Source organism: Vicia villosa, linkage group LG2 (genome assembly GCF_029867415.1).
Source record: "Vicia villosa cultivar HV-30 ecotype Madison, WI linkage group LG2, Vvil1.0, whole genome shotgun sequence".
Taxonomy (NCBI): Eukaryota; Viridiplantae; Streptophyta; class Magnoliopsida; order Fabales; family Fabaceae; genus Vicia; species Vicia villosa.
In genome coordinates this window covers 133,641,517-133,669,205 of record NC_081181.1, presented here as the reverse complement: position 1 = coordinate 133,669,205, position 27,689 = coordinate 133,641,517, and the positions used below count along the sequence as shown (strand labels likewise).

The window sequence follows — 27,689 nt, the reverse complement described above, 5'->3', positions numbered from 1 at the left end:
AGCACTATCACATGTGGAAAAAAGAAAGATAGAGAAAGGATCCAAAATGAAAGGACCCACCTGCAAGATAAATCCGTTCAATCCCTGTTTGTATTGCTACCAACCACTAGCATGCAAAAGGCAATATCAATATGGATCTCATAATGTATAAGTACCACAATTGTGTTTTTTTAATATCTTTTTCTTTTTTCAAATTAAAGTTAGTATTTATCTTCTAACCTTACTTACTATTCCACTTTCTCATTTTCTCATTACTATTTTTTACATGAGTTTCACAATGACTTGACAAATAGTAGAACAAAAATCAATGAGTTAATAACAAGACAAATAAGACACGTTACTGAAAAAGACAAAAGGTATATAGAGAGAGTAATATTGTTTTGTTTTTAATAAGATAAAAAAAAAAAGGAGTATTAGGGTACTTCAACCCAAGAACAAACTAAAAGAACATGGAAATCAAAAAGATTATTTACATTCCGTCGGGTTCTTAAACCACTCATAAAAACTACACACAATTCTATTCTTCGAATCTATTGTCAGCCACTCCCATGAGAACCAAAGAATTGAAAAGAAAAGTTTCTCCATGTCAAAAACCGTACTATTAAATGCAATGTCGTTTCTAAATTTTCATATGCACCAATAAATTGTCAACCAAATAGCGCCCACTTTACAACTTGACATTCTACCAAACTATTGTTATACCTACCAAATCCTTATCTAGATGAAAATAAAAAGAGGACTACCAAACTCAATTTGCCATATATAAAACTAACATCAAAGACATACCCAAAATGTCTAAAACAAATATGAACCAAAAACAACAGAAACATTTTGTTCTGGTTCATGGTGCTTGCATGGGTGCTTGGTGTTGGTATAAACTTAAGCCTCAATTAGAATCTATTGGTCACAAAGTCACAGCACTTGATCTTGCAGCTTGTGGCATCAACACACAAAAAATAGAAGATGTTCATACTTTTGCTGACTATTCTAAGCCTTTGTTAGAGTTTTTAGCATCACTTGATCCAAATGAAAAAGTGATTCTTGTAGGACATAGCTTTGGTGGAATGAGTATAGCTCTTGCAATGGAAAAATTTCCAGAAAAAGTTTCTGTTGGAGTTTTCATAGCAGCTTTTATTCCTGATACCAACCACAAACCATCCTATGTCCTACATCAGGTAAGAATTTAATATAGTAAGTTTGTTGATTTTAAATAAAATATATTTCAAATCCTTAGTTCTATTCTAATCTACATTTTTTATGCTATGTGTGTATGGATATTGGATAGTATATTGAGAGATATCCAATCACAGGATGGTTAGATTCTGAGCTTCCATTTCATGGAAACAAAACATTGTTGCTTCTTGGATCCAAATTTTTGTCCTCAAATTTCTTTCAACTATGTTCCAAAGAGGTATAGTTTTGGCATCTAGTCTTGTAAAGCTTATTATAAAATAAGCTTAGCTAGAGTGCTAGACACAACACATGTTAATGAATATTATTGCTTAAAAACTTGTAGGATTTGGAGTTGGTCAATAATTTAAGAAGAAAAGGATCACTCTTTGTTGAAGAGTTGTCTGAGGCAGAGAATTTCTCGAAAAAAGGATATGAATCGGTTCCTCGAGTTTATATTGTTGCCAATGAGGACTTGGCAATTCCAGTGGAGTTTCAACAATGGATGATACAAAATGCTGAGATTGATGTTGTGGATGTGATTAATGGAGCTGATCATATGGCTATGCTTTCCAAACCTCAAGAACTGTGTTTGTCCCTTCTTGATATCGCTGATAAGTATGCTTAATTGAAATGTTACTTAAGGGGATCCACTTTCATATAAGCATATATGTAATAACAATTGAACAATATTTTACTTAAGAACTGCTGGATAATAAATTATTTTTGTTTAAATTATTTTTGAAGTAGCTCTTTGGTAAGAATATTGATGACTTCTACATTTTCTACAACTGGTTAGTGGAATCTCTCCTATATTTAAGTGAATAAAAACTCGAGGATTTAAAGCCTTAATAGTAAAAGGTGAACTTGTGAAACTTTGTTGAACAACTGTGAGGAAAAGGTCTCATTCTTTTTTGTTTCTTATTACTTATGTAGGCCATGTTCCTTTAATCATATCTAGTGATGTATTAGTTTGATTATTTTATAATTTTGTTGATTTTGTTTATAGCTATATATGTTGTTAACTTTGTTTGTTTGCTACTTTAATATCTTCTGTCAATTGTTCACATGTGACTCCTTGTCTTTTTATTCTTTATTTTTTTTTATTTATTTATTTATTTTATTTATTTATCTAATTTGACTTTTATTATTATTATTATTATTATAAGCTTTTTATAGGTAAGATCGGTTTTTTTACTAATGACAATTCAGGTGAGAGGATATTTATTAACTGAATAGATTTTTTTTATTATTTTTTTATAATAGATAGGGACTAAGCCGAAGAAAAAAGATTACACTACAGTAAGTCTAGGAATAGCAAAACCTGTAATATCCCCAACCATAAATCTGCTTGATCTCAAGTGGACAAGGTAATAGAGACATCCAACTCAGTTCCCATCATAGCTAACGCATCTGCACACCGATTCACCTTACGAAAAACATGCACAATATCTATCTTTCAACTCCTACACATCCATGCTCAAATTTGATTTGCTAGTTGAACTCCACAAGGCAACTTTATTTTCCCCATTTTAATCACATTCATTGCCATCACAGAGTCTAAGTTAATTTAAACCTCTTTGAATCCCATCTGCCAAGATAATTTGATGTCTTCAAACACCCCGCACAGTTCCGCCTCCAAGACAGTGCATCGGCCAATACATCGAGCAAAGCCCCTCAACCATTCCCCTTGACTACCCCTAATAACGCCACCGCATCCTGCATTCCTACCCTATTTACAAGCACCATCCGTATTTAACTTGACACAATGTAACATCAGAGTAATCCACCTTATCATTCGCAACACACACTCTGGTTCCATTACAGTTTTGTTTCCTAACATCGCTTTATTGTAATCATTCTTAATCCGCCTGATCACCAACACTGGATCCGTAGGACGCACAAAATTTTTCTCATGTAACTCTTTATTCCTCCACCCTCCCTACCTTGACTGCTTGCCACGTTTTATTCTCAACCGCATGCATAATTAGATGAGATAATTTATCCATGCACAAAACGAACAAATACGGTGACATAGGATCTCCTTGTCGGAATCCCCGTTGAAGTTTGAAATACTCCGCTCTAACACCATTCCACTTAACATTTGTAATTACACTAGTTACCGCATGCATGATAATATTTATCAAACTTTCTGGCAGCTGACTTTCGACCAATGTTCCCAATATAAACTCCTAGCTTAATTTATCATAGGCCTTAGAAAGATCCACTTTAATGGAAAAGGTTCCTTGCTTCCCTGCCATTTTATTCATGGAGTGCATCATTTCCTTTGCCACCACAATATTCTCGTGGATATTTCTTCCTGGAAAAAAGTTAATTTGAAATGGCGACACAAGTCTTGGTATGTACTGTTGGACCCTCGCAACAATCACTTCCGTAACAACTATATAGATAGTATTACACGGCGATATTGGCCTAAATTTCTTGACAAATTTAGGCGCCCCCACTTTTGGTATCAAGCATATATTCGTTTGATTCACCCCGCTTATCAATGATGGATCCTTCCACACATCTCGAACAAACTTGCAAACAACATTGCCCACAGTCCCCCACACCTCCTGGAAAAATCCCGCAGGAAATCCATCAGGTCCCGGTGCCTTACAATTGTGAAAAAATTAATTACATTAGGTCTAGGGATCTCTTTAAATAGTCTTCAGCAATCCATGGGCTTCGAAACACTTTACTTAATCCATAAGCTGAGAGTTACAACAAATCTGTAGAGAAATATTTTTTAGTCTTGAAAACAAATATTGTCTCCATCATCTAAATATAGAAACTTTAATTCTGGTGGAAATTTGATTCCTTTGTTCCAGATTAAATCTTCTTAACCTGCGTAAATCACTGAGATATATCCAAAGGAAATATCACATAATAAATTTAAAACAAATCAAATTTGTCAAGATTCCCAACATCTAGTGCTAATCTTCTAATACAAAATGTCACGATATCAGTCAGGACATATGGTTTTTTCTTATAAGCTCATACTCAGTTGTAAAAAGAGATTAAGATGTTATGACAACTTGTTAAACATCTTTTAAGCACCATGCTTTGGCAAAATTCTTCCAACCCCAAAAACAAGGAGCTAACAGCAAGTAATCACAACTTCTTTGCTTTTAGATACTCGTGGAAATAGAATTCTAAAGTTTATTGATCCTTTTAAGCATCTCAGGATTCTTCTTGCAGCATTTAAGTGTGACACCCTTAGTTCACTCATGCATATGCTCATCAATCCAACCGAGAAACCTATAGTAGGTCGACTGTTGCACACATATCTTAGAGATCCGACAATTTATTTAAACAAAGTTACATCGAACTTGACCTCCTCTCTATGCTTCTCCAATTTCAAATTTGGTTCGACAGACGAAGATGTAGAATTTGAATCATCCATCTTGAATATCTTGAGTATCTCTTTGACATACTTTTTTTGATGCAACACTATACCTTGCTTGGTAATTTGAAATTCCATGCCTAGGAAATACGACAAGTTTCCCAGATCCGACATTTCAAATTTCCTCCTCATCAGCTCTTTGAACTTTGAAAAGTTCTCCATGCTATTTCCAATTACCAGCAAGTCATCGACATATAAGCAAATGATTGTTATACCTTGTGCCACAACCTGAACGTAGACACCATACTCAGACTTGCATTTGACGAATCTTGATTCAACTATCATTCGATTTTCTTGTTCCACACCCTAGGTGCCTGATTGAGACCATAGAGTGCTTTGTGCAACTTGTATACTTTCCCTGCTTTCTCCTGTATCAAAAACTCAAGAGTTTGTGTGACATATACCTTTTCATCTAAAGGACCATTCAAAAATGTTGATTTCACATCCAAGTGAAATGTTAACCAACCTTGCTTGCATGCCAAGGCTACCACTAGTCTGATAATCTCCAATCTTGCGACTGGTGCGTATACTTCAGATTAGTCAAATCCTGCTCTCTGAAGAAATCCTCGAGCTACTAAATATTTTCGTCTATCTTGCTATCGACCCATTAACATTGTGTTTAAACTTGAAAATCCACTTCACTTTGATAGCTATTGTGTGTGCTGGAAATTCGACTAACTCCCATGTATTGTTTCATTCGATTGCTTGTTATTCTTTGACCATAGATGACTTCCATTGTTTATTCTTTAAAACTTCATTATAGTTGTTTGGTTCAGTACCTGCAAGTAAAGTGAAATGAACTAATTCTCCATCTGGTGTGACTTCATCATCCCCAACCAGTTCCTAGTCTTGAAGTCTTGCTGGATGAATTCTAATAATTTGAGGTATTTGGCTTGTGCTATCCACACCCTCTTCGATTTTGAGTGTTTCCTCTTTGACTTTGATTGTATCGGAAATGTCAGCAACTGCTTCGACTTTGACTTCATCGATTTCTTTGTCGACACCATAACTCATCAAAGGCTTGTTAATTGCATCACAAGAACTCCAATGATAGAAATGGATATTTATGGACCAATAGGAACACATTATTTAAATGGTTTTTAATTATTTTTAACTATTATGGATGCTTTTATTTGTTATGCTTGGACTCTTTTGATGCATGAAAAATCTGAAACTAGGACTCATATTAAAAAATTTATTAACTAGTCTCTCTCCAAATTTTCTTGTAAATTCAAAACCATATGTAGTGATAATGGAACTGAGTTTGTCATGTCATTTTATCATGCATCCCTAGACCCTAGGTATCATTCATCAAAGGATTTATATTGAAACACCCCAATAAAACTCCATAGTATAGAGGAAACACAGACAACTCTTAAATGTCTCTATGTCTCTCTTTTTTCATGACACTAGTAAAAAATATTTAGACAAATACTTGTCTAAATATTTTTGGTTGTTTGCCCTTTTCCATGCTACTTACCTAATCAATAGACTTTGTAGCATCATCATCCATCACAAAACACCTCATCGACTTCTTTTTAAAGAAATTTCTGACTTCTTCCACATTAATTTTTTTGGATGTCTCACTTATGCCTCTAACTAGATACAACGACAAACCAACAAATGCATCTTTCTAGGATACCCTAATGGCACTAAAGGTTTTAGCCTTTATAATCACTACACCATATTCGCTTTTATATCTAAAGACTTCATCTTCTAGAAACATAATTTCCCATATAACTCTCTCCTACCAGCAATCCTCCACCAAACAACCTTAATCAATGAAAGCCACAACAACATTTTCCTCTTTTATTTTTCCACAGAAACTCTACCAAAACTCAAAACACCAATTCCCCTACACGCTCACCACATCAACGTTATATTCATGACAGTCCTCAACCCAATCGTACACTTAGAAAATGAATAATGCATAAAAGAAAAATTTCATACCTCAATGAATTCATTTGCAATGCATCTCACTCATCTCCTTTATATGACAACATAGATTTTGGTATAGAGAAACCATTTCATGTTTAAAGCGAATTCCAAGAAAACAAAAATCAAATGGTATATGATTTATTTAACTAAATTGATCTTCATTGATATATTTCTATGTTGCAATATGGAAAGGAAAACCTTGGACAAGAACTACACAAGGTTTTGACAACTAAATCAAGTTTTGGTGAAGGCATACTTAAATATCCGAATTTTAAATCTGAACATACGGCCCTTGAAACCATTAAAAATTGGACGTTGTTATATTCTCATCAAGAGAGGGAGGTAGTTAGAACTTCATGGTTATAGTTATCCACTTTATCTTTTATTCAACTCATTAATTCTAAAATTTGTATATGTTTAACCCTTCTCCATAACTTTTTGTATGCTTCCTTCCTTTCAACAACGCAAATCAGCCAAAACCAAACTCTAAATATAGAAAGTATAAATCATAAATCACAAAAATTTGTTCTCATTGAACTGCTGCTCTTGCCGACCATCACTACTGTTTCTCTCGCTACTGTCGTATATGTTTTAGCTGTCTTTTTTGTGTTCAAATTCTCTTCATTAGTTTTTTTTTTTTTTTTTTACTTTTTCTTGTTTTTTCTTCTTCAACGAATTCCTCAGTGTCTTGAAACAAAATAGTTTTGACGTGTGTGAAAGACGTTAATTTATGTGTATTGAAACCTTTAGTTGTTATTCATTGTGTTTTATTTATTAAGGTTTCAAATCTCTTCCAATCCTTCTGATGTCAAGTGGCAACTTTTGTATTTGATAGTAAACTTATTTTATGTTACAATGTAAACCATGCCACTACTTCGTATAGACTAAGAATAGTTTGTTAGTTGTTTGAAAAGTAGAGTATGAAATAAATTATATAAAACGTATTATTTGAAAATATAATAGTATAAAATACAACAAAAAAAACAATAGCGGAGAATACAAAGATGAATATAATGTTTGAAAAAATATTTTAAATCGATCAACCTAACTGAATCAAACTGAACAAAACTGATTACTTTCGATTCAATTTTGGAAAAACATTAAAAATCAAACCAATCCAAATTGATGGAGATATCATCAATTCAGACACTTTGTTGATAAAAAACCGAGTCAAATCAAACCAATTACACCCATAGCTACACCTAACAGGAGTAGTGTTAGGTGCATTAATAGAGAGGCTTATTCTAACATGATATTGCATTTCATCTTCAACTATAATTTGCAAGGAAATGAAATACATGATATGGAATTGAAGATAAATATGGAAGAAGTATCAATTCTCACATTATTGAATCAGAAAACAATACATTATTTCTGATTTATAGCAACTAGTATAGGTTGCAGGCAAATGTACATTGAACACTATCACACAAAATCAAATGCTACAAACAAAATCTGGCTAATAAAAAAAAATAGTAAAGTAAGCATTGCCACATATGTTGCTTTCCTCACGACCATTCCCTTACTCAACAACATCAAGCCGAATTACTAATTATTAGTGCGAACACCTACAATTCAAATTAAGGTGTCCATTATTACAATTGTATTTTGTTGTTTAGTAATTTAGAAATGCACACTATGATAATAAAAATCAAATTAATGAGTTAGTAATGATTCAAATAAACATATAAAATATTAATTTATCTCACCAGCGAGAAAATTGTTTCTGATAATGCTAAGCTCTCTAGTGACATCAATAATATTCATTCGTTCCTTTGGTGGTTCCATTGAACAATTAAGTCCAATCTTAAAAAGTGAAATTAGGCACTCCTCCATCTCTTAATACTAGACCTGGGTCCAAAATATTTATAAGATTGTCAGGAAATGAAGTTGCGACAAAATTATGCAGATTTTGGCCATCTTCAAAAACTTCATTTGTAGGTCTTCTACCAGTAAGCATTTCCAACACCAGGATTCCAAAACTATACATGTCACCACATGTAGACACTTGAGAGCCCATTCCGTACTCTAAAACAGGCCGCAAAAGTAGTTAATATTGTATCACTAGTAAATTATTAAATGTGCACCAAAACATAGGAGAATTAAACAAAACAATACAAGATTCAAGAATTTAGATCATAGCTGGAGGAGCATATCCAACAGTCCCTTTTATTCCAATTGTACTAGTATCCTTGTGAGCAATATCATCAATGGCTGAGACAAGTCTTGCTATGCCAAAATCACTCACATGAGCAACCATGTCATCATCAAGAAGAACATTTACTTGGCTTTAGATCACAATGAATGACCATTTGTTCACATTCTTGATGAAGATAATGCAATGCTGATGCAACATCGGTAATGATATTGACTCTATGAGCGAGGTCCAATGTTGGTTGATTCTCTGCATTTAAAATCTCATGATGCAACCATTGTTCTAAGCTTCCATTTCTCATGTAATCAAAAACTAGGGCTTTAAATTCTTGACCTTTATAATCTGAACTAGAACAACATGTTATAATCTTGACTAAGTTTCGGTGTCTAATATTTTTCATTGCATTGCATTCAAGAATAAAACTCTTATGAGCTCCCTTCTTCTCGAGATTCAGGACCTTTAGGGCCACAAAATTGTCTCCTAACACAAGAGTTCCTTTGTACACGAAACCAAAATTTCCTGATCCAATCAAGTTTGTAATTGAGAATCCATCGGTTCCTTGATGTAAGTCTCGATATGAAACCTTCTCTAGTTGATCAATTGTTGGTGAATCAAAATATCTTTTTTGTTTTCTTTTCCTCATCCAATAGATAGTTACAAAAATTGAAAGTATAAGAAGAAAAGATAACACGCCACCGGCTACCAACATGAAATTATGGAGTTTTGTTTGTTTCCTATCCTTCACAGAACATGACGGTAGACGCATCTGGGAAATACCTCCACAAAGCTTATTGTTTCCAATCATTGCTACTTGGGTTGCATTTCCGAAGACACCATTTATTGGTACCTCACCTTCCAGCATGTTAAAAGAAACATTCAAGTATTTTAAACTCGAAATATTTTGAATAGCATCAGGAATTGATCCAGACAATAGATTTATTGAAAGATCTAAATATTGAAGACCTCTGAGAAAATCCAAAGAGGGTGGTATGGTTCCGTTGAAGGAGTTCCCTTGCAAAAGAAGATACTCTAACTGTAAGCATTCACCAATAGATATTGGAATATCTCCTGACAAATGATTGTATGAAACATCTAGCTTTCCAATATTTTTAAGCATTCTCACTTCTTTTGGTAAGCTACCACTCAAAGAGTTATGTGATAAGCTCAACAAGTTTGATAATGAAAAAAGATTAAAAATATCCAAAGGTATGGTTCCTCTAAGCTTATTTTCTGAAAGGTCTAGATATTGTAACTTTTGACAGTTTCCTATGCTTGGAGGAATACTTCCTTCAAACATATTAAGATGCAAATCCAGATAATACAATTGACTAAGATTGCTTATAAAGTGTGGTATACCTCCTGAAATCAAGTTTCTGGCCAAATCTAGCTTTTGCATGTTTCGGAACTTCCCAAAAGTAGTTGGAAGATTTCCTTCAAATTGGTTATGTTCCATTGTCAAGAGAATTAAGCCAACTAGACCTCCTAATTCGTAAGGAATTCGTCCTGATATCATGTTATTCCCAAGAAATAGTAGCTTAAGATCTTTGGTTAAATTGCCTATAGAATTTGGTAGAATGCCTCCAAAATTGTTTATGGAAATTGAAATACCATACAACATACTACAGTTTGTCAAAGATTTCAAAAACTCCAAATCCTTAATTGAATTGTTACCTAAGTGGTTGTCTTCCAAATTCAGACGTGTCAAGTCTTTTAGCCTTCCTAGACTTGGAACTTGTCCTACAAAATGATTTTTACTAATATCAAACATTACAATGGCAGATGCATTTACTATGGAGTTGGGAATTGGACCTGAAAAATGATTTCCTCCAATTTCAAAATATTGGAGATTAGGGAGGGTGTTGAATGTGTTGAGGGGAAGAGAACCATGAAATTTATTCTCTGTTATGACAAAGACAGTAAGTGATGAGATGTTGAAAATACAAGAAGGAATGATACCAGACAACCTGTTCACATACAAAAGTAAAACAGACAAATTTTTAAGGCGACATATATCTTTGGGAATATCTCCTTGTATGTGGTTATAAGCGCATGAAAAACGCGTTAAGATTGAAAGATTCCCTATGAATGAAGAGATTCCCCCGGTTAAATTGTTTTGCGAAACACTAAATGATTTGAGTTTTTTCAAAGAGCCGATTTCAATTGGTATTTCGCCCGTTAAATTGTTGTTTCCCGAATTCAAGTCCTTGAGATTGGAACAATAAGTCAAGTTTGTAGGGATTACACCTTCAAATGAGTTATTGTTAAGATAAAGATATTGCAAATGTTGCAATTGACCCAACTCCATTGGAATTTTTCTAAAGAAGCTGTTGTTGCTAAGATTGAGAAATATTAATTAGAGAAGAGAGATTAGCAACATAGGGAGACAAAGATCCATGTAACACATATCCATCTAAGTTCAACTCTATAACTCTTTCATGCATGGGACTGCATGTGATTCCATGCCACTTGCAAAAGTGGATGGAAGTATTCCAAGATTCAAGAATTCTAAATGGGTCAGGGGATATTAATTCTTTGAATTTGAGTAATGCTAAATAATCTGTTTGGTTTCCTAATGTCACTGCCTTAATTTTGTTTTGATCAAAGCACATTAAATTTAAGGTAAACAGAAAAAGTATAGGTGACAAGAGACAAAAAGACTTCATTTGGTTTAGAAAGAAAGATGTTTTGTTTGTGTAATTATGTTATGTGAAAAAAGAAAAGCAGCATACATTTAAATAACAATCGGAATAGCAAGATAGGTCAATGCAAATTTAAACTTTAATTGACGTCACCACAAACAAAAGAAGAGATTATACTTTTTTTTTTTGACAGCTAGAAGAGATTATACTTAATAAGTCCCAATTGATCAATCACACACATAAGCTTGGCCGGCACTTTGGAGTCAAACTTTTAATAGAAACTAGTTTAGTAGGGGATATAATAAAAGAACAATCACTAAAAACAAAATAAAAATATTTGTTAGAATAAAAAAGATAAAAAATAATAAATTTATAGGAGATAAATTTATATTTAATTTAATTTAAAAATATAAATATTTTTAAAATAACATTTGTAATAAAACAAAAAAGAGTAAATCATTTATAGACTTTTCAACATATAAGAGAATTGATGTTTAACTAACTTGCTTGACTTTTGAAAAATATGCTGTTTTGTCATATGTGATTGTATTTATGTTATAATTCTATGTTTTTTTTAATCTATTCGACTCCTCAACTTTGCTGAATTTTTTAAAAACTAATTTCTTTTAATTTCTTTTAATATAAAATTAAAAAATAAAAAGTAAAAATACTTTTGTGAGAACAATGCATTTAAATTCTAATAGATATGAATTCTTTAAAATAATATTATCTAAATTAAATTCAAAGTATTCTCTTTAAAATAATAATGTTTCAAATAAACTATTTTTTGTCTTAGTACAACAGTGTAATTTGTTTTTATTAAAGGTGGCAAAACCGGCAGTCTGCCCCATTTAAATCAGTCCAAAAGTGGGCCATGACAGGATGGACCAATTTAAATATCCGTGTTCAAAAATCAAATTCATCTCGTTTACTAACGAGTTGGTGGGTTGGCGGGCCGGCACACCATTTTTCAAATTAAATTTTTTACAATTTAATTTACATATTTTTATAATTTATTACTTCATTTACAATATTTTTAAATAATTTAGTACTATATTTATTGTCTTTTAGACCATATGTCATAACCATCCAAATAATAATACACATCTTTAAGAGTTATTAACTAATAAAATATGTAGAAAAAATTATAGTATTTTATGAAACAAAAATAATTTTTTTTTTTACTATTTCATTACTTCTAGATTTTAGATTTTGTAATTCTTATCTCACATCCACCATCAATGTAAGTGAAACAACAAGAAACCAAATTTTATAATTTATGGCGACATTAGATGTGAGTATTCAAATTCTCGTATTTTATAACAAGAAAAAATTAGTGGATAGCTCCTCAATGCGTTATCTAATTTTTATTTTAAGTATAAAAAAGTTTAAAGAAAGAATCCGCGGAAAAAATTCGCCCGCCGCTTTTAAAGTTGAAAACTTCGGCTCGACCCACCAAAAATGATGGGTTAAACAGACCGATCCGACGGATCCGACCCATTTTGCCACCCATAATTCTGACATAGTCTTAAAAGATTTTTATTTAAATTAATAGTATCGTATTTAATGTTTGGGGTTGAGTTATTTTTGTTTTCTATTTATTTAAAATTGATATAGATAAAATATAAGATAAATAATTAATAATGTGAAGAATTAATAAAAATAAAAGTTTGGCGTATCTATGTGCTTTTCTTTATCGAACGTAGTGATGACAAAAATAATTGATATCCGTGGGTAAAAAATTTATTGTAAAAATCTCAAGTTCTTCATTGATTGGAGATAGAACTTTAAAAGAGTTTATATAGCGTGACATCTTTCACCTTATAAGATAATTTTGTAAGATTGAATTAGGTAAAATTCTAATATGTCTAGAACCGATTCTACTTATGTTGACATCCTCCCTTGCTTGTATGTTCTTTTGTGATTAATATTTTTGAATAAGTAGATTCAGTTCTAACCATATTAGAGTTAGGTCAAATTTTAATAATTGTTAATATTATTTTATAAATCTAATTTTTTATAATAATAATAATTATTATTATTATTATTATGTTAAATGTAAAATTATTTTTATTATTATTATTATTATTATTTTGGAAAAGAAACTATTTATTTTGTTAAATTTCGTATAATTATGTTATAAAAGAAAGAATGAAATGAATGTTATTTATTATTATTATTATTATTAGTATTATTATTATTATTTTGTTTCATATTATTCATTTTTTGTCTAATTATCGACGAATTTAGCAACAAATTTTTGAATTTTCCGTCCCTAATAAGACGAAAATGACTGATATGAAATGTTTTAAAGAGTTAAGGGACCAATATAAACCTTTTTTATTTAAGGGACTAAAATAAACCTTAAGGTTAAGATACAGGGCCAAAAAGAATTTTATGCCATTAACTAATTAAAAACAGGAAGAAAAATCCTAATACATATTGAAAAATTATTAGATAAAGTGTGTAGTGAAAACTCACTCGTTGATTGAAATTAAAAGACCCAACAAAAAAATCAAATTTAAATTTTTATATATATATATATAATAAAAAACAAGATAGAGATGAATTTGTTGAAGATATTGAGCAAATGTGTAAAAAATAATTAATAATATAATTTAAAAAGTAAGCATTTGGCACCAATATTTTATGTTGAAAATCACAATGATATTGAAAGGGGAAAGAGAAGGATGGTAATTAATCATAAGCAAATAAATGATGCAATGAAAGGTGGTGCTTATTTTCCTCCAAGAAAATATTTAATTAATGAAAGAATTTTATAAATCTTGATTTTTTCAAATAAGATTAATAGAAGAATATAAAGCTCTAAGAACATTTTGTTACATTCAAGGTCAATATGAATGGGATATTCTTTCAATGTGAATGAATAAGGTATTTTCCATCGAATGATAAACTCTATCCTTAAAGAAGTCAAGAAAATTTGTCTTATTTATATTGATGATATATTAGTTTTTTCAAATAATGATCCAAATGACCATGGGCGAAGCTAGGGCCCGACTAGGGTGGGCCACTGTGGCCCAAATATTTAACCCACGTGCTAGCTGTTGTGTTGTACAATTTAACTCTTTTACTTCTGCTTTCTTATGCCACATATTGAATCGTAATAGGCGAGATGTTTTAGTAAAGAAAATTATAATAAGAAACTAGTGTGAACGCTGCCTCTGGCTCTGTTGCCTTTTGTTTTTGTTTTTGTTTTTTTTTTTTAATTTTTATTCATTTATTTATTTGTTTTTTAGAAGTTGAATTTGGGTTTTAAATAACCATATTGGTCCTTGGCCCTTTTTTTTCTCTTTCCTATACTTTCACTAACCTACACCATGATTAGGACTTAGCACTCCTTATATTTTAATTTTATTTAGTTTCATCATTTATTTAATTTAGTTTATAATTTTAGCTAATTAATTATAAAGGTTAGATTAGTTTTTAATTAGACTAATTTCCAAGTTTGTTTGATGTTGATAAGCTTGTCCGTTTTACTGATATTTATCATGAAGACTTTTGTGATGATGACAGTTGAACAATAAGGAATTAAATTGAAATTTAAGTTCTTCAAGTGAAAAGAAATGTTTCATTTTTCACTTGTGAAGATGTTCAAAATTTGACTATGAAGATGGTTTAAATTGAGAAACATTTGTTATTTTCATGGGTTTATAAATTTATTGAGTTAGCTTTGATATTACCAGTGTAGACAGCATCCGTTGAAAGAGCCTTTTCAGCAATGAAGATTATCAAATCTAAATAGCGTAATAAGATCAATGATGTGTGGTTCAATGACTTGATGATATGTTACACTGAGCGGGAGATATTCAAGTCACTTGATGATATTGATATTATTCAAACATTCACCACAAAGAAGTCTCGCAAAGGAAATTTGCTACGAGATTTTATTTAACACCCTATTGTAAGGTTATTTTTCATCTCTTTTATTCTGTTTGACTACTATTTATATATTATGTACAATAAATTTACGATATCTAAAATTTTGCCTAGGCTTTAAAACTTTTCTGGCTTCGCCCCTACAAATGACCACTTTAAATAGGTAGAATTAGTGTTTAGTAGGTGTTTAGAACATGAAGTAGTATTAAGTAAGACTGATGGGAGGGTGTAATGAAGGTAAAATCTTGGTCAAAAGAAAGAATTATTATGTAAACATATGTGTGAAACCTTTTCTAGCAGTGAAATTAATCATCATACTCATGAAAAAGAAACATTAGCATTAATTCAGATGTTAGAAAAACAATGAATTTATGTTCTTGATAAATAATTTATTGTTAGAACTGATTCTACTTATGTTGTAGGATTCAAAAATATTAATCACAAAGGAACATACACGCAATGGAGGCTTATAAGATGGCAAACAAAATTAGTCGAATATGATTACTCAATTCATCATATTAAAGGTGAAAAAAGGTGCTTGCAGATATAATTTTAAGAGAATGAAACGAGACACAAAAGATATATTGAAACAACAATTAGGGACCGTTTTGGTGCGCAAGATATGATAGAGACATGATAGGATATCAAATAGGATAAAGATAGGATATGATAGAGACATGATAAGACTTATTCTATCATGTGTTTGGTTCACACAGGATAACAGATAGTATATATATACCCTGGTAAAATAACTATATTTTTTCTAAATTATTTTGTAAAATATTTAAAATTTATAAATTGATAAAAAAAATAATATTTTTCAATAATTAAAAAAAAACTCAATGGCTATTGAGTAAATAATTTCAAATTATATATATATATATATATATATATATATATATATATATATATATATATATATATATATATATATATATATATATATATATATATATATGAAGGATAGAAAAACACTTAGAAAGGGGGGTTTGAATAAGTGTAGTCTAAAAACTTGAACGATAAAAACAAATTGCACAGTTATTTTTATCCTGGTTCGTTGTTAACTAAACTACTCCAGTCCACCCCCTTGGAGTGATTTACCTCACCTGAGGATTTAATCCACTAATCTCAACAGATTACAATGGTTTTCCACTTAGCCCGCGACTAAGTCTTCTAGAGTATCCTGATCACAACCTGATCACTCTAGGAACAATTGCTTAGACACAAGCTAAGACTTTCTAGAGTATCCTGACCACCACGTGATCACTCTAGTTACAACTGCTTAGACACAAGCTAAGACTTCCTAGAGTATCCTGATCACACTTGATCACTCTAGTTACTTACAAATTAATGTAATCGATTCTAAGAGTATTACAATGCTTCTGAAAAGCTATAATCACAACAGTGATATTTCTCTTAAAGTTTAAGCTTAATCTCACTAATATATTACAACAGCAATGTAGTGAGCTTTGATGAAGATGAAGTTTGTGAGCTTTGATTTGAACAGCGTTTCAGCAAGTTTGTATTCACAGAATTCGTCAGAATCGGTAACCTTTCTTCTCATCAGAACTTCATATTCATAGGCACTTGAGAAGATGACTGTTGGGAGCATTTAATGCTTTGCGTATTCCGTACAGCATTGCATTTAATGTTTCACTCTTTTGTCAACTACCTCGAGCCTTATTTACGCTGTGTCTACTGACGTTGCCTTTAATAGCTTCTAACGTTCCTTTTGTCAGTCAGCGTAGCCTGCCATCTTGTACTTGCTTCTGATCTGATGTTTGTGTATACAACGTTTGAATATCATCAGAGTCAAACAGCTTGGTGCAGAGCATCTTCTTGTCTTCTGACCTTGAAGTGCTTCTGAGCGTGATACCATGAGAACTTCAGTGCTTCTGCTTCTGAACTCAAGTTCTTCTGATGCTTCCATAGATCCATGTTCTGATTCTGCTTTGACCATCTTCTGATGTCTTGCCAGACCATGTTCTGATGTTGCATGCTGAACCTTCTGAGTTAAAGCTTCTGAGTGCTGATTTGTGCATACTCTTTATATTTTTCCTGAAAGGGAAATTGCAATGTATTAGAGTACCACATTATCTCATCCAAAATTCATATCCTTGTTATCATCAAAACTAAGAATACTGATCAGAACAAATCTTGTTCTAACAATATATATATATATATATATATATATATATATATATATATATATATATATATATATATATATGGGAGCATATCAAGTGAGAGCATTTTTAAATGAGAGATGAGAGGAAGAAATATCAACCATTGGATTCATCAAGAGAGAGAAAGTTACTACATTAATGAGGCTATTAATTTCTCTCTCTTGATGAATCCAATGGTTGATATTTCTTCCTCTCATCTCTCATTTAAAAATGCTCTCACTTGATATGCTCCCATATATATATATATATATATATATATATATATATATATATATATATATATATATATATATATATATATATATATATATATATATATACACACCCTTGTAAAACAATTATATTTTTTAAAAATTATTTTGTAAAATATTTTAAAATTTATAAATTGGTAAGTTTCAGAACTAACTTATCCTATCCTGTTGTATCAGCAAACACTAGATTGAGATAGGATATAATACAAATATCTCATCCCGTCTTTTATCATGCGTACCAAACGGACCCTTAGAGTTAAAAGAAATACTAAAAATTCACAAAATAAAAGAGCAAGAGATTATTGAAAAGGAAGTGAAATTAATCTAGAAGGAAACACAAATTAAAAAATCTCAACTTGGGAAAAAAGTCCACTTGAAGAAATTAAAGTAAAAGAATCCAATAAATAATATGCAGTATTGAATGAACCATTTTCAAGAATATACGATAAATGGTGTAAAACATCCCTTCATTATACAAAGATTTCTGGAATTACTTATAAACATTATGCAACCAAAGAAGAGGTTGAAAAAGTAACGAATGACTACCAGGAAATAGAAAATCAATGAAACTCTTGAGAAGAATTCCTTCTTCTTTAGATTATTTTTCAATTATGTCTCGAGGGAAACATGAAAATCAAGTTAAATTTTCCGAAGAAAAATTTTAGGAAAATTTCAACAGACTTACTTAGTGGACCGTAAAAGAAAATCATAATTTCTTCTATATGGTGGATATCCAGGAGCACCTCAATTACTAGTATTAATTTGTTTCAATTTGTACTTATTAAATGTCTTTATTTGAGTAAAAATCGGAAAGAAATTAATCTATTTCCATATAATTTTAAAAAATATTTCCAGAATTTAAAAAAAGAATATTACTAGAGAAAGAAATATATATTTAACGTTTTATTCCGCCTATCCAAATTTTACAACAAATCAACCGGTTAAGCATTGTCTTCATTGGAATATGTAATATGTTTTCTCTGATAGATGAATCTAAAGAGGAAATATATGATGATAATCAATTAAATAAAATTTTATCTAATTAACTTTCAAATATGTTCTTTCAATGTCAAGCTATTAGAAAGAATTTATAAGTGAAAATATTATACGAGACAACTAATCTCATACTCTTAAGCAAAACAAATGAAAAGACACTTAAGGATAAACATGTACAGATGCTCATTTATTAACTATGTTTAAGCTTCCATTCCATGTATTTATTATGGAAACAATGAATTAAAATACATGTGTACTGAAGGATTTATGTTTACTACAAAAATATATACAACGACGCTCATTTTACCATGGTTCTTTGAAGGATTGTGGTGAAATCTCTAAAATCAAGCGCCATCATTTTTATTTGTTCTGTAATTAAAAACAATACATATTACCACTATTAGATTGAGAAACTATAATAAAAATTCTCAAAGTTCACAGATTTGATTCTCAATGCTAGCAAATTTGTGATTTCTTTAATATTATAATGGCACCTGTCTTACTGATTTATTTTAAATTAAATATCAATGTGATTTTACTAGAGTTGATTATCCCAACCGTGGTGATATGATTTACCTTTTTTTTTTAATAGTGGCCCCATTCTTTTTTACTTATTTTTAATCTGAAAATATTCTACATATCACTACAGTTGTTTAAACCAACAGTTATGATATATTTCCCTTTTATTTTTAAATTGTAAAAATAAATTAGATAAAATTTAATTAAATAAATCAGATATCACTAGTTGGTTTAATCAATCATGGTGAAACTTTTTATTTAGAAATAAGAAACAACACTTATCTTGTCTATTCAGTTTTCATTTTTTCATTTCATCGCTGAGAAATCATTTGAACCCTAACCATATTTTCATCTCCATTAATGAAACGAAACACACACATCTTTCTTGGCTTAACGTACAGAGCCATCATTATCATTCTTGGCTTAACGTGAAAAATGTTATCACTATCGTTTCAGGCTTATCGTGCAAAGCAACAAAAAACGTAGGAAACATAGAGGAGGAAGACGAAGAATATAATCTCACAAGAAAGGAGGTGAAAATTCACAATATTTAGCTCTTTTACTTATTCATCATATTTCTGGTACGAAAACTTTTTACCATGAATATACAGTACAAAACTCATAATATTTAGCTCGTTGCTATTTGTTCTGGTTGTTGAATATTTATGTTCTCGTTGTTTATGTTTATGTTTATATTTATGTTGAACTAGTGAGATAGCCGTGCATTCGCACAGATATTGTGTCATACACACGCTTTTGTTTTCAAAATGTAGTAAAAATGTAAAAATGAAAAACAAAATTGTTTTATTAAAAGGGTTCATTATTTTTAAAAGAAAGACATATTTTTAAAAGAAAAACAAATTTATTTTACTAAAATTGTTTTACATCAATAATATATATTTCAATTTTTTATATATCATCTTAAAAAAATATTTTATCTTAAATTAAAAATAATTTCAAAATAAAAATATTAATAAGATAAATAATTAAAAAAATAATTCATTTTTCCTGTGTTTTGATGCATACATGGTTTTAAATATATTTACTTTGATTTTCTTTAAATGTAAATAAAATGCTGGAACTCGTGTGTTCGCACGGATTTTGGTTTGGATACCCGTCCGTTCGCATGGATACTGGTGTGTTACACACATTTGTTTCTAGCATGTAAAAAAATAAAAATAAAAAAGTAAAATTGCTTAACCAAATGAGTTTATTATTTTTAAAAGAAAGACATCTATATTTGGATTATTCATCATATTTCCGGTACGTAAATTTTTTACCATGCATATACAATACAAAACTCACAATATTTAGCTCGTTGCTATTGTTGTTGTTATTTTATTTATGCAAAATGCTGGGGGAAAATAGGTTATATTTCCTATTTCTTTTGGTGCTAAATCTTGCCATATACCTATTACAACTATATCTTCGTGGAATTTTTTAGTATCTTTTCTCTTGCCTTTAATGATGAGAAGTGTTCCAATCAAACTATCACATGCATTTTTCTCCACATGCATCACATCAAGACAATGTCTTACATCTATACTGGACCAGTATGGAAGATCAAAGAACACCGACCTCTTTTCCAATTATTTTTCTCCGGGAGCTTTTTTTGTTTCTTTCCAAAGGCAACATTAATTTGTTGCTGTCTTTTATAAACTTCCTTCCCGATTAAGGGCTTTGTAGCGATACCAAACTCCTTCTCTTCATTAAAAGCCTTCTGCAATCTAGGTATGATGATAATGCTCTCACACTCAGTAGGTTCGTCTTCTTCTTCCTTAAAAGATGAATATTTTTCTATTTCTATTCCTTTTATAGATGTTCTTAGAGAGGATTCTACAATTCTAAGATTGAGGTAGAATTCTTTGACTATGTTTGGATAGATTTATCTGGTATCTTTGTGAAGAGATATTTGAAGGAGGCCTGGTAGATTTGGTGATAATGTTTATGGCTTTTTAGAAGGCTGGGATTAAGGTACCAAGATTGAATGAAAGTTTTGGATAGGATTGTCATTTTATCTTCTTATTTTTTGTTTATAAGCTTTGCAGTGAAGGTATTGGTTCTGAGTGTGTTTCTGGATTTTTGATTAGAAGTAGCCATGGTGAAGACTTGAGGCCATAGGAGAACTCACAAAGAATGTACAGAGAAGTTATGAGATGCAAGAAAAAGTGAGGAAAAGCGTACCTATTTATAGTGTGTCTCTTGGAGGATTTGAGTGTGTGGAATAAGCAACATTTACGAACAGATTGTGTTGTACAAAAATCAAATCCAAATTCTCAATTCCAGATCGTGCTCTTCGATTATTTCATTCATGATTAAGCTTTCTTGGTGCTTGTTAGACTTTGAGCTGGACTTTTCATTCATATGCACTCCTATTGTCATTGTTTGCACCCCTTTTCTAAAAAACACTGAAGGAACTCATATTTTATGGGTTATAAATATTTAGCTTTAAATGAACAAATAATTAAAATAATTATTTTAAGGTTTTAATCAGATTTTTCTGATCATTTCAACATTAAAATAATTTTACATCATTTATCAAGAAAAATCTTAATAATATTTTCCAAAAGAGAATAGTACCTTATAGTATATCCTTCTCTACGCATCGTTGGTTGTGAGAGTTGGTAAATTCACATAATGGATAAGTCGATTACAGACTTTTTCATCTTACTGGTCATTTCAAATCATTAATTTTGAGATACTCTTAAAATATTTTACTTTGATTACAATGGTTGACATTTTCCATCCCCATTGATTACTAGTGCTCTGTACAACTTCAAATAATCACTTAAACTTCAAGTTACAAAACATTCTTGCAAAACACTTTAATCATGTTTTGAGGGAATTTAATCATTTGGATGAAGAATTTTAATGAGGTAATGTAATGTTTTGAGGGAATTTAAAATGATTTGTACAAAATTTATTGTTTGGATACAAAAATGAAGAATTGTTAAAATGATAGAAATTTATGGAGTATTTTATCTTAAGTTAAATTTAATCATTTTGAAATGACACCAAAAACCAAAGAATTTGAAATTCCTCTCTTACTCCATAAAATGTATTTGTTACAAATATTTCTTCAAATTTTGCAAATTGGTCCTCATATTTTCCAAAATTACAAAATTGACCTAAAAAATTTTCAAAAAATTGCAAATTGGTCCTTAATAAATTTTACATTTTACAATTTGGTCCTTCAAATTTTTAAAAATTACAAATTAGTCCCTACTTTTCAATTTTTGAATTTGGTCAAAAAAAAATTAAAATTTAAAAAAATGACTCCAAAAATGTAACAATGAATTATCTTAATACTCCATCCAAACAAAATAATTTAAAAATAAATAGATTTTAATTTAATCATTTGAATTGCTTTGAATTTTAAATTCCTTTAAAATTTCCAATTACCTCATCCAAACACACTCTTAGGCTATGTTTGGGAGTTTGGAGAGGAGGGGAAGACTTCCAAAAACAAAATTTTAAAAAAATATAGGAAAATATTTGACATTTTTTGAAAAAATGATTTTGTTTAGAATTAAACTCAAACCCTCCAAAACCCTCCTACCCAAAATCTTTTTATCCTTTTCACCCAATTCTTCATATTTTTCAAAGCTCTCCCCTCCCTTCCCGTCCAAACTCCCAAACATAGCCTTAAGGTTTCACCTTTGGTGCCCATATCATCTTTTAGATTTGGATCCTCACTATTGTAAAAAACTAGAACATAATAAATATATTTTTATTATATTATAATAACAACAAATGTTTTTTCAAAGCAATTAATAACAACAATGAAAAGAGATATAATAGAAATGTCATCTTAATTCCTGAAAAAATATTTTTTGACACATGCATACATAAATCTCTGGTAATAAATAATATAAACTTTTATTCTTTCACTCCCCCAATTACAATTGGACTGTTAACATGGTGTTTACCATCTGTCCAAGTTAACCCTCCAAAGACAGTAGCCACACCTGATCTAGTAACTTCAACTGTCAACTTAAAACTCTTCTCTTCACCAATCTTCTCAAATTTCAATTTCTCAGGCTTCACAGATATGGAAACTCCAGCTGGTGCACGAATCTTTGCAGTGTATGTGGCTGCTGGACCAACATTCTTCACCTTCCTACTCAAAGTAACCGAACCATATAGTTTAGGTATTGTTATCGTAGGGTAGTTGAAATCCATGATGTTTATATCTTTGCAACGGTATTGTGCATCAGAAAACATCTTAATCTGAGTCTGGTTATAACCAAAGAAACAAAGAAAGTTCAAGTAATCATTGGTGCTCAACTCATAGACCAAACCAGGATCCATGGCGCGGTTTGGTCGAATGTGACCTGATCCATAGGAAAATGGCGTTGCCTTAGCATTAATATGATCATGGATTGGTCTAGCAGTGTTGTCCCTTGTCCTAGCTGTTGTCATGATAGCAGATTTAATAGCTGATGGACTCCAATCGGGATGGAGAGTCTTGAGAAGGCCAACGATTCCCGCGACATGAGGACATGACATCGATGTTCCTGACATTGTCATGAAAGGAACCCTGCGTTTATCGATCGCCAATTCGGTAGGGCTAATCCCTTCTGAAAAGGCCGCGATAATGTCCACTCCTGGCGCAGTTATATCAGGCTTGAGGATCTCTGGTGTGATGGTGTTGGGGCCTCTAGAGGAGAAACTAGCCATGGTTGGAGCAGGCTGTTTGTTCAACTTGGTTATGGGTGGATGAATATAGCCTTGTGGATTCTTGGTTGAATTTATGTAAGCAAAAACAGCAACACCATCTTCATAAGTAATGTGTGATGCTGGCAACAAATGAGGATCGTTATCAATTTCATTGCCATTAGCCTTGTCATTACAAAGAATCATTCCAACTGCACCAGCTTCCAAAGCAGTAAGACCCTTTTCAATTCTTGCATTAACACCTCTAAGACAGACCAATATTTTCCCCTTTACTTTCTTAGGGTCAATAGTTCCATTAATACATAAAGCAGCATTTTCAACCGATGCTTCATCTAGTCTTGCATCTGCAGCACTGATCAATGGATAAAACTTGTTTTCTGGCAAAGGACTAGAAAAGCTAGCACCCTTGAAGCTTTGTCCATCAAGGAGAGAAACAGAAGCAGAAAACTCTCTATCTAAGGTACTTGCCGCAACGGTTAATATCCAAGGTGCAACATTTGAAACACTTCCAGGTTTTGGTCCAGAATTTCCAGCTGAGGCAATCACAGTGATACCTTTCTTAACAGCATGAAATGCCGCAATTGAAAGACCATCCTCAAAATACTCAGCAGCATCACTACCAAGAGAAAGAGATAGAACATCAACTCCATCATGAATAGCCATATCAAAAGCCGCTATGATATCAGCATCATAACACTCTTCGTCTTTAATAACCGGTGGCCAGCATACTTTGTAAGCTGCAACTCTTGCTTTCGGAGAACCACCTTTAGCAGTTCCGTTTCCAAAGCCGAAAACATTCGCTCCAGAAACAAAGTTTCCTCCTATCGTCGATAACGTGTGAGATCCATGACCTGCATAGTCTCTTACAGTGTTAAGTGTTTTGTTATATTTCGCATTTGGACCTGCATCCGCGAAGTAACCTTTGTTGAAGTACCTCGCTCCTATCAGCTTCCGGTTGCAACGGAAGCCGATAGAAAGATCATCTCCCTGACAAATTCCTTTCCACCTCGAAGGAACGGGACCCATCCCATCATCGCCGAAGCTGGGATCTTCTGGCCATACACCAGTATCGAGATTCCCAATAATTGTATCTTCACCATATCTGGCTTTTCGAAAAATAGATCCAGTTGGTGCAACACCATTGTGTTCCATTGACATGAACTCCCACGAGCGCGTCGTGTGTAACTTTCTACCTCGGTTTAACAACACTGACACAACGTTTGGATGTTCTGCAATGTCAGAAGCTTCATTCTCATCGAGAATTGCAGCAAAGCCGTTGATATTCCTTGTGTAAGAATATATCATCGACTCTTTTGCTTTCTCGTAACTTCCAACGTAGGATTGAAGGAATTCATGATGAGTGTCGGTAACTCGATCAAAATCTGCTTCTGTAACTCCTTCACCATGATCATGTGATCCCAAGTACACTATGTAAGTCTTTTTCTCTGCCAATACAGATGATTGTAACAGAGAAAGAAGAATGGTGAAGAATAAGAAGAAAAATGAAGGTTTTGCAGACCACATTATGCTTTCAATCACAGAGAAAAAACAGTACTCTTTTAAACTATAGAAACGAGAATTGAAAAAGAAGAAGATAGAGTATAGGTGAAAGAGAGAAAGAACATTGATATCTCTCTCTTTTGTTTTTTGGTAAAAAGTGAGGAATTCAATGGAAAAAGCTCTACTATATTTATAACAACGGTTTAACAGTATTGTGTGAACTGTAAGAAATCTAATTATTTATTATTCATAATTGCACAATGCTAACTTTACAAATACAAACATTTTCCATTTTAAATTTGGTAAAACTTTATATTTTAGTATATCAATTTTGACAAAAAAGTTATGTAATTAATTTTTCAATTATTTTATTATATTTTTATTATATAGATGTTAAAAAAACATTATCTACTTAATTAATATAAAATTTAAATTATAAAATGAATACTTCTTGCTATTAATAGATGATTGCAATATTTCGAAATAAATATATTTCATGTTTTTTATTTTGTAATATACTTTGTTTTAAAAATAGTAGATTTTTATTTCTTTGGTAAATTTTAAGAAATGAATGTTTTTTTCTTCTAGAAGGGATGCCATGTTATTAAGTGATTTTAAGTGAGAAATGGTCTTGGATCTAATCTTGCTAATAATAAATAAATTTGTAAAGTTTGAATGATAAGTCGGGATCATTTATATTAATACTAGTATATTATTATTATTATTTTTATTATTATTATTATTATTATTATTATTATTATTATTATTATTATTATTATTATTATCATTATTATTATTATTATTATTAATATTATAATAATATAAATTTTATCAAATTGATGTTGTTTTGTTGCAAACTTTGAGTTAATGCCGTGTCGTATCATACTTTACTATTAATTAATAGATTAAATTAAATTCCAAATACATCAAATGGGGGAGATATTATAAAAGATTCATGAACATTTTGAATGAAATATTAAATGTTTATATTAATCTTACATTAAATGTTTATCCATAAAAGAATTATTTATATTTATATTAAAATATAAATATGTTAAAATATTGTTTTTTGATAAATTATACTTTTTGTAAAAATAAGAAGGTATAATTAAATTTTCCATTTGGAATTGGGTAAATATTTTGAAATCAAACTAAATTTAGACAAATCAAATCCATTTAATTAATTTTGTAATATTTTTTCGATACTTCATCATTTAAATATTTTAGAAAAAATATATTTAATTTTTAATAGAAATTTTGAATTATTCCATAAAAATAATATTTCTTGTTAAGTATGGAAGATTCATGAACATTTTGAATGAAATATTAAATGTTTATATTAATCTTACATTAAAAGTTTATCCATAAAAGAATTATTTATATTTATATTAAAATAAAAATATGTTAAAATATTGTTTTTTGATAAATTATACTTTTTGTAAAAATAAGAAGGTATAATTAAGTTTTCCATTTGGAATTGGGTAAATATTTTGAAATCAAACTAAATTTAGACAAATCAAACCCATTTAATTAATTTTGTAATATTTTTTCTATACTTCATCATTTAAATATTTTAGAAAAAATATATTTAATTTTTAATATAAATTTTGAATTATTCCATAAAAATAATATTTCTTGTTATGTATGGATGATTGTGATATATATCTCATATTAAATGAAATTAAAAAATAAAATCTCAACCGTTAAAAGAATTGATCAAACGGTCATATTAAATGAAAATTAAAAAACAAAAAAATATATGGCCTATTTTTCTCCTAAAATATAAGTTATTTATAAGACAGTTTGATTAAATGCATTATCTGATATCAATGGATCCTGCCCCATATATATATATATATATATATATATATATATATAACGTATACTATGATAATATTATTTTTATGCGAGAATATGAGAATGAATTAAATAAAATTAAAATTTGAGAGTTGATATTTAGTGTCTACATTAATTGTATGAGTTTTGTATATCACCACAAAAACAAATGATATTTCTATATTCAAGTATCGCAATGGTTGGAATTTCACCCCTCGTGATATGTTAGGATAGGTTGAATCTGATAGAATGAAATAGAATGGTATATAATCAAATTCTATTGTTTGGATGTGTAAGTAATGGAGTGAAAAAAATGGAACATGATGAAAACAATTCCATCATTTTTTTTATAAACAATGGAATATGAGTACAAGAGGTACTCACCTGGTTACAAAGAAATAATGATTACACAAAGTCCAACGGACTTTTGAACCAACAATAAAAATCCCTATATCTTTTGGATTTTGTTCCTAAAGAGTGTCAATACTATAATAATTCTAAGACTTTATCAACAACACC

The 27,689-nt window shown here is 30.6% G+C and overlaps 2 protein-coding genes and 1 pseudogene across 2 annotated transcripts; 1 reads left to right on the top strand and 2 right to left on the bottom strand.

Annotated features, from left to right (window-relative positions):
- The first annotated feature begins 657 nt into the window (after window positions 1-657).
- LOC131646846 (polyneuridine-aldehyde esterase-like) lies at window positions 658-1,916 on the top strand. The gene is made up of 3 exons (XM_058916797.1): window positions 658-1,175; window positions 1,286-1,411; window positions 1,517-1,916. Exons 1-3 carry the CDS (start codon window positions 792-794, stop codon window positions 1,796-1,798), a joined length of 792 nt encoding a protein of 263 aa, XP_058772780.1. The 5' UTR covers window positions 658-791; the 3' UTR covers window positions 1,799-1,916.
- A 6,293-nt stretch (window positions 1,917-8,209) lies between these two features.
- Window positions 8,210-11,343, bottom strand: LOC131646845 (probable LRR receptor-like serine/threonine-protein kinase At3g47570; annotated as a pseudogene).
- Window positions 11,344-22,968: 11,625 nt separating this feature from the next.
- LOC131646844 (subtilisin-like protease SBT5.4) lies at window positions 22,969-25,385 on the bottom strand. Its single transcript, XM_058916796.1, has one exon. The coding sequence runs from the start codon at window positions 25,356-25,358 to the stop codon at window positions 23,037-23,039; it is 2,322 nt and encodes a 773-aa protein (XP_058772779.1). The 5' UTR covers window positions 25,359-25,385; the 3' UTR covers window positions 22,969-23,036.
- Between the last annotated feature and the right edge of the window lie 2,304 nt (window positions 25,386-27,689).

Excerpts from the sequence above, each read along its gene's own strand:
- LOC131646846 (XM_058916797.1), top strand. The coding sequence starts at position 792 with ATGTCTAAAACAAATATGAACCAAAAACAACAGAAACATTTTGTTCTG. Across the intron at positions 1,176-1,285 it reads CATCCTATGTCCTACATCAG|TATATTGAGAGATATCCAAT; the intron begins GTAAGAATTTAA and ends GATATTGGATAG. Across the intron at positions 1,412-1,516 it reads TTCAACTATGTTCCAAAGAG|GATTTGGAGTTGGTCAATAA; the intron begins GTATAGTTTTGG and ends AAAAACTTGTAG.
- LOC131646844 (XM_058916796.1), bottom strand. The coding sequence starts at position 25,358 with ATGTGGTCTGCAAAACCTTCATTTTTCTTCTTATTCTTCACCATTCTT.